Source organism: Macrobrachium rosenbergii, chromosome 5, assembly GCF_040412425.1.
Source record: "Macrobrachium rosenbergii isolate ZJJX-2024 chromosome 5, ASM4041242v1, whole genome shotgun sequence".
Classification (NCBI taxonomy): domain Eukaryota; kingdom Metazoa; phylum Arthropoda; class Malacostraca; order Decapoda; family Palaemonidae; genus Macrobrachium; species Macrobrachium rosenbergii.
The window spans coordinates 3,110,918-3,118,801 of record NC_089745.1 but is presented as its reverse complement, the minus strand read 5'-3'; the positions used below and the strand labels follow the sequence as shown (position 1 = coordinate 3,118,801).

The 7,884-nt window shown below is 37.7% G+C and overlaps 1 protein-coding gene across 1 annotated transcript; it reads left to right on the top strand.

Annotated features, from left to right (window-relative positions):
* Positions 1 to 2,257: 2,257 nt before the first annotated feature.
* On the top strand, positions 2,258 to 4,120 carry LOC136838971 (cuticle protein AM1239-like). Its single transcript, XM_067104663.1, has 3 exons — positions 2,258 to 2,353; positions 2,928 to 3,196; positions 3,599 to 4,120. Exons 1-3 carry the CDS (start codon positions 2,345 to 2,347, stop codon positions 3,819 to 3,821), a joined length of 501 nt encoding a protein of 166 aa, XP_066960764.1. The 5' UTR covers positions 2,258 to 2,344; the 3' UTR covers positions 3,822 to 4,120.
* The last annotated feature ends 3,764 nt before the right edge of the window (positions 4,121 to 7,884 follow it).

Sequence of the window (7,884 nt, the reverse complement as noted above, 5' to 3'; positions counted from 1 at the left end):
TAGTTTACCGCTCAGCTGCAATGACGTCTTGTTAGTCTGAGATCAAGAAGCAGATGTGGAATGCAAGGCTTGTGCGCTGTTCAATAAAAACAAGTAAAAAATGCGCCGAAGTTTCTTCGGCACAATCGAGTTTTTCTGTACAGCCGCTGCAGCGTATAATCAAGGCCACCGAAAATAGATCTATCTTTCGGTGGTCTCGGTATAATGCTGTGTGAGCCGCGGCCCATGAAACTTCAACCACGGACCGGTGATGGCCTATCCTATATCGTTGCTAAAAGCAAGATTATGACTAATTTTAACCTTAAATAAAATAAAAACTATTGAGGCTAGAGGGCTGCAATTTGCTGTTTGATGATTGGAGGGTGGATGATCAACTCACCAATTTGCAGCCCTCTAACCTCAGTAGTTTTTATGATGAGAGGGCGGACGGATAGACAAATCCGGCACAATAGTTTTCTTTTCAGAAAACTAAAAGGGCATTTTATCACCTTTTCGATTTGGTTTCCAGTAAATACATATAGCCACAGATTTATTAATCCTATTTGTATAATCCTCTTTATGAAGCATTTGCATCCAAGCACCATAGTATAACTGTGCCCTTTGCCCTAAAGAGGCCATATGACATTGAAGTGGTACGTGGTATTCCAAAAAGAACTCTTGATGAATTTCATATTCTCTTTCTTCCATCTTAGGTTCCACCCTCTCCTAACAATTGTGCAACTGCGAGGCTATCCTCCTGTTACACCTTTCAAACCTCTTTACTCTCAGTTTTCTTTTTAGCGTTGAATGACCTCATAGGTCCCAGAGCTCGGCCTTTGGCCTAAATTCTATATTGTCTTCTTTCCTGATGAATGAAAGGGAAGTTGTCATTACTCATTCAGACCATCTTGACCAGACATCTCCTGTCTAGGAGGAGTACCTTAGGGCACAGTGCTGAATGTAATATTGTTAGCAGTCATTGCAGCTGGGATATCCTTATTTATCTCCTTGCCTTATTGCAGCGCCAGTTGACGTTTATCAATCAGTCAGTCTTTGTAGATTACCGTTTTATTTCCAAAATCGTTGATTCTTTAATTTATGAATGAGATGTTTTTCAATTTTTAAAAATTTTGTTTTGGATGAAAACATCGTATCAAAAATCTCAGTATGCTTTTCTTACTCATGATATGTTTTTAGTAACAATTAATAAAGGTTATGTGTTTTCAGCATTTTTTTAATATTTGATGAAATTGTATTAAAATTCTCTGTCTGCTTTTCTCACTGTCATGATATATTTTTAGTAACAATTAATATCAGATTAACATAAAACTTAATATGTGGAACGCTGTATAATCATTCTCCACTTTGGAGTTTTGCACTTACTTCGTTAAACCTTCTGTCCTCGTCTCTAAAATTTAAAATCTTAGGGGCTTCATAGTATTTAAGTTTTGTTATTCTTGAACAGAGTAATTCCATACGGGAAGAATTTTGTTGAATTGGATTATAGACTAAAGTAGCCTAATACTCAAATTTTCAATTACTTATCTTCAATGAAGTGTTTAAAAGGGATATTAACCATTCAGAATTAAGGTTTAAAACCTTATTCCATACGATCCCAAGGTTTTAGTTTTCCGTAAAAGAAAACTGTTGAGATGACTACTTGTCTGTCCGTCCGTACTTTTTCTGCCCGCCTTCAGATCTTAAAAACTACTAAGGCTAGAGGGCTGCAAATAGGTATGTTGATCATCCACCCTCCAATCAACAAACATAACAGATTGCAGCCCTCTAGCCTCACTAGTTTTTATTTTATTCAAGGTTAAAGTTACCCATGATGGTGCGCCTGGCACCACTATAGGTTCCAACAACACAGGAAAGTTAACCACGATAGTGCGTATGGCACCGCTATAGGCGCCAACAACACAGGCCACCACCGGGCTGTGTTTGAAGGTTTCATGGGCCGCGGCTGAGAGTTTCACACATCATTGTACACTGTACAGAAAACTCAACAGTTTCTCCGGCGCAGTTTTTCCTTGTTATTTGTATGTATCTTATCAGTCAGAAATAACCAAATACAGAGATTATAGGAAATCTAAAATGCACACAGTGTTCTCTTGCGGTCGCTTCGAGAGAAAGAGAGAAAGCGAAGGAGGTTACTGGCTCATGTCCACTCATGGGACTTGTGTAGTTGCGGGGGAGGGGTGGTGTTTTGGGGGGAGGGATTCAAGGGTGGGGCCGCGGCCCATCATTCCTCCCAATCAGTAAGAGGGGAATGAGTTAAGTGAGAGGCGGGACACCACAGGCCTCTTATATAAACACCACTTTGCTCTCGAGAAAGCATTCTGCTCGACCGATCGACATCGTCAACATGATTTCGGTAAGGAAGTCAGGTGTAGGCTTTTAATAACTATATGTATATATATATAGATTTTTATATAAAAATATTATATAGGATATATATATACTGTATATATATATATATATATATATATATATATATATATATATATATATATATATATATAGAGAGAGAGAGAGAGAGAGAGAGAGAGAGAGAGAGAGAGAGAGAGAGAAAATTTTTATAATGGCTTTATAGTTTGATTCAATTAATAGTAAGTAACGTGGAAGAGGTTATTCAAGAAAACATCGTATAGTTAAATTATTCAGCAAAAGAATTCAAAACACAAATGACAGCTGAAAACATTTTTTGAGAGAGAGAGAGAGAGAGAGAGAGAGAGAGAGAGAGAGAGAGAGAGAATTTATACTGCCTTTATGGTTTGATTCAATTAATAGTAAGTAACGTGGAAGAGGTTATTCAAGAAAACATCCTATAGTTAAATTATTCAGCAAAAGAATTCAAAACATAAAAGACAGCTGAAATTATATTTTTCAATGGATTTATATATCCTTTTAAGTAATTACATAATTTTTTCACTTTTATATCATCCAAGAAACTGCTTGTGTGTTTGTTACTGGGAGCAGTGAATGCCGTCCCCCAGGGGTACGGCCCCCCAGCCCCTCCCCCTCCATCCTACAGCGCACCTGGTGGTGGTGGTGGTCCCTCAGGCCCCGTGGTTCCTATTCTCGTTGACGTTCGCGAGGGACCCGATGCTGCTGGGGTCTACAGCTTCAACTTCGAGACTGGAGATGGTATCAGCCGTCAGGAGCAAGGCGCCCCTCAGGGGCCCGAGGGAGCAGTGGCTGCCCAGGGAAGCTGGAGGTAAGGGTGAAGTATTTTTCAGTATTTCCAGTTAAAAATTACACTGAATATTTTGATCCCCCAAAAAAATCCTCAATGGCTTCTGAAATGTACACTAAATATTAAAAAAAAAAAAATCCTCAATGCCTTCTGAAATGTACACAATATTTTGCAAAAAACAAAACAAAAAAATCCTTAATGGCTTCTGAAATGTACACTAAATATTTTGCAAAAAACAAAACAAAAAAATCCTCAATGGCTTCTGAAATGTACACTAAATATTTTGCAAAAAAAAAAAAAAAAAAAAATCCTCAATAGCTTCTGAAATGTACACTAAATATTTTGCAAAAAAAAAAAAAAAAAAATCCTCAGTGGCTTCTGATGAAGACAATACTTACAGATATTTTTTATTTTTCCTTTCAGCTTCACCTTCCCAGACGGTACCCCAGGAGTCTTCAGCTTCGTAGCTGATGGCAGTGGGTACCGCGTCGAGTCTGACCACGTGCCCACTCCCCACCCGCTCCCAGCCCACGCCATTGCTCAGATCGAGTTCGCTGCTCAGCAGGCCGCTGCTGAAGCAGCAGGAGGAGTTCGTCCCCAGTACAGCGCTCCACCTCCAGCTCCCAGTCAGGGCTACAGCTTTTAATTAAACCTCAAGAGCTCCATTCCAGCCCGTCTTGACTGTAAGAGGGAGAATTCGATTGAAGGGCCATCGAGGCATACATTTCCTTCAGTAAATCAATCCTTGTAATGAGGACCTTTTGTTTATGCTCACATTTACTGTAAGATGCAAAGTGGTCTTTCTCCTGGAAGGTTCGCCGAGGGAAATTAGCTTTTCCAACAGCTCCGAATCAACGGTATTCTCTTGTGATCACTTTTTGTCCTTGGTATATGCTTATTTATAGTTTCTGTTAATTCTTGTTTGTAAATAAAGTTTTACACGAATTTCCGTTTCATATCTCCTTTTAAGACAGACAAGATTCTAGATCCCTTTTTCTAATGGAAATTGGATTTGGGGTTCCTGAATTAGCCTACAATACTTCTCATTAATTGAAGACTTCGTAAAATCGGTTTACGTCTGAAAGAAGGACCTGAGCTTCTTTTTTTTTTTTTATAAATTTCACTCAACATTTTTTCTAAGATTTTTTATGATATATATATTAATTTAAACACAGTATATAGATTTCATTGTCCTTATATTAGTTACTTTTGACTACCAGAAAACGAATAATTTGTTATTTATTTGTTAAAAGATATCAGTGCTAGTGAGATTTTGTTAAACTATTTTTTGAATTATTTTTTTTTATCTAAAGGAAACTTAACTTTCGTACTCAAGTGCCTCTGGATATAAAATGCATGAGGTTAGGTTCCACTTGTGTTGGTTTCATGAGGATTTTCAACACTTTCTTGGTATGATGAGGAACGTTTCAAGTGAAGAAAGGACAGTGGTCACCGTCACATTCATACTTCAAATAACTCCTGAATCCTGGATAAACCACTTTTGCCATTCGCATCTCTCTTACCCGTTTTATTTTACTTCTTAGATTTTAAAGATACCTCTTTCCATTCTGAGTGTTCCTTTCCTCCTTCCTTCCAACTCTTCTGAATTGTACACCTTTCACTAACCTACCATTCCTGATTCTGTCCACATAGCCAAACCAGCTCAAAAACACAGTCGTTTCATCCTTTCACATATGCCAGCCTTTTTATCACTCGTACACATCTCCACGTATCTCACCTTGAATTTTTCATATACGACAATTGCTATGTAAGCAATTCATAACCTTTACCCTTATACAGAGGAACAGTTATTCCTCTCACCCATTCCTGTTGAATCCTTCCCTCATCCAGACATACCTTGCACACCTTGGTCAGCCAGTTTTATCATAGTTTCACTACTGCATCTTACTTTCAATCCCGTCAACTCCTGGTGTCCTTCCAATTTTCAGCCTTTTCATTCTTCCCCTTTATATCCAGCAGAACTTCTTCAACCCTTTCCACCCATTCAACTCTGCCATTTCTCTATAGTCCACGTTTGTAAATCCTCATTTTACTCCATCATTATCAAAAGCATCTCTCCTTTGAATTTTTGTCTTTATTTTGAGATCCTTATTCTGCCCAAAACAGGAAAACTGCAGTATCTGCAAAATTTTCGAAATTGAGATGTGCCATCTTTTGGGCTCGTAAAACACTAATACACAAGTTACTGCAGTTTCAGAATGATTCCTCAATGCTTTATTTAAGGGGGTCCCATTTGCAGTATCTGCAAAATCAGTAGTAAGGCAAGGGAGTATCTACCATTTTTTACAGTTTTGTATTTTTGCAGTTACTGCAGTCTTCCATTTTAGGGCAGTAAGCTCATAAACATTTTTCATTGCATTACCTCCTTTTAAACATCATATTCTTCTTGAAGTCCTAAAGCGCCTTTAAATGTTCTGACTGTGACCCATTCCGGTGGCGGATGATTGAGAAACTGCGAAAATAGGTTGACTCATTTAAAAGCATACATTAGAATTAATTAGCTGGAAATGATTCAACACAGGTGAAAGTTTCCCAATGCAGTGTAGATTGAAGTTTGTCCAAATTACAGACTAGGGGCCAGGGTGTGGCCACAGTGGGTGTCCAAAATTTTACAGTGGAGTGTTGTGGAAAAAACGTTAAAAATCTTCTTAAGAACAACTGGTCTACAGTTGACCAGATCAGTATGGAATCATCGTCGTGTATTGTAGGTTAGGTTTACTGTAGAGCTATTGCCCATAGTCACCGTGTTCTTCATTGTGCTTCATTTCAGGGCTATATTTTTCTATATATATATATATATATATATATATATATATATATATATATATATATATATATATATATATATATATATATATATATATCCCTTTACTCACATGGGATACTATTTTCTGTTTTCCGGAAGCTTGCTACCCAAGTTAACTGGCTTGTATGCTCGAATTTCATAATAATAATATAATAATAATAATAATAAAAAATAGGTATCTGTAGTGCTGTACATACTGGTAAACAGCACTGTCAAAGGAATGGTAGAGATTAGGTGCTGGGTAACTTGACGTACGTATCATCATATTATTTTTATAAACACACACACACACACACACACACACACACACACACACACACACACACACACACACACACACAACCTAAACCAGACCCTCAAGTTCGAATCTGTTTGGGAGAGATGCATTTATCAGTTGTAATCCCCCTTGTGCGGAAGTCATTCCCATGGTGTAATGATTTCGATATGAAGTGACATTGGTGGCGTAAGTTTTTAAATTATTAATTTTTTAATATTATCTGATGACTCGAGATGAGGTTCGTTTTATACTTAATTATAAATAGTGAATTTTTGTTAGTTGTAGGTTATGGGTGTGAAGTTTGATTCTGATCTGCAGAGTTGACTTGTGAAATGAGTGTTAAAATTGCAGTTTCCCATTTTAGGGTTAAAGGAAGGTGTACGGCCCTAAAATGGAAAAACTGCAACATCCGCAAAATTTTCGAAATTGAGACATGCCACCCATTGGACTCTTGAGACACTAATACACAAGTTACTGCTGTGTCAGAATGATTCTTCAATGCTTTCCACGAGTATTTAGGGGGTCCCATTTGCAGTATCTGCAAAATCAGTAAGGCAAAGGAAAACTGCAGTATCTACCATTTTTCTCAGTTTTGTATTTTTGCAGATATTCCAGTCTTCCATTTTAGGGCAGTGTACATTGTGATTATGACGGCATTCTTAGATGTATGGTTGTGCATCGGATGATATTGATTACGTCACAGTCGAGAAACAGTAGTAGGAAGTTTGCTGGGCAATCAACTGTTCATATTTATGTCTATAAAATTTTCTGGTCGATATTTTTTAATATGTTTGTTTATTAGAAAACTGCTGGAGTCTTCGTGATTTTACAGGTTTTCTTTTCTCTCTGGCGAAAGTATTCAATTATATCTGGATTGCGGAGAAGTGGTTTATGAAAACAAATTGACTTAAGCGTTGAGTTAAAACGCTTGAGTACAATTCGGTTTTCTGACGGAACCATCGTCGTACAAAAGATACTTTCGTAAATTTAAAAGAAAAAGTTTTGTAGCCTTATCAGTGTGAGCTCTCTCTCTCTCTCTCTCTCTCTCTCTCTCTCTCTCTCTCTCTCTCATGCTTTTTTGTGAATTGAAACAAAAGAAACAAAGACTTCTGCCTTAAGGATGTGGGCTAAATCTATCTCTCTCTCTCTCTTTCTCTCTCTCTCTCTCTCTCTCTCTCTCTCTCTCTCTCTCTCTCTCTCTCTCTCTCTCGAATGCTTTTTTGTGAATTAAAAAAAGAAACAAAGACTGCCTTAAAGATGTGAACTAAATGACTCTCTCTCTCTCTCTCTCTCTCTCTCTCTCTCTCTCTCTCTCTCTCTCTCTCTCTCTCTTTCTCTCAAAAGAAAAGATTTGAGCTAAATTCTCTTCTCTCTCTCTCTCTCTCTCTCTCTCTCTCTCTCTCTCTCGCAAAGAATTTAAATTGTTGAAGCTCATAACTTTAGCCTGCATTCTAGTGAGCAAATAATTGAGTGCACCTCAAACTGTCCTGGTTTTTCTGCACAGGAATAAATATTATGAAAGGGTCAAGAAATGCAAGATATATTTTAAATGCTAGCCATTTAAGTTGACGCTTGGCAGAACTGACCCAAATAATTGTGTTTGGG

Excerpts from the sequence above, each read along its gene's own strand:
- LOC136838971 (XM_067104663.1), top strand. Across the intron at positions 3,197-3,598 it reads GCTGCCCAGGGAAGCTGGAG|CTTCACCTTCCCAGACGGTA; the intron begins GTAAGGGTGAAG and ends TTTTCCTTTCAG.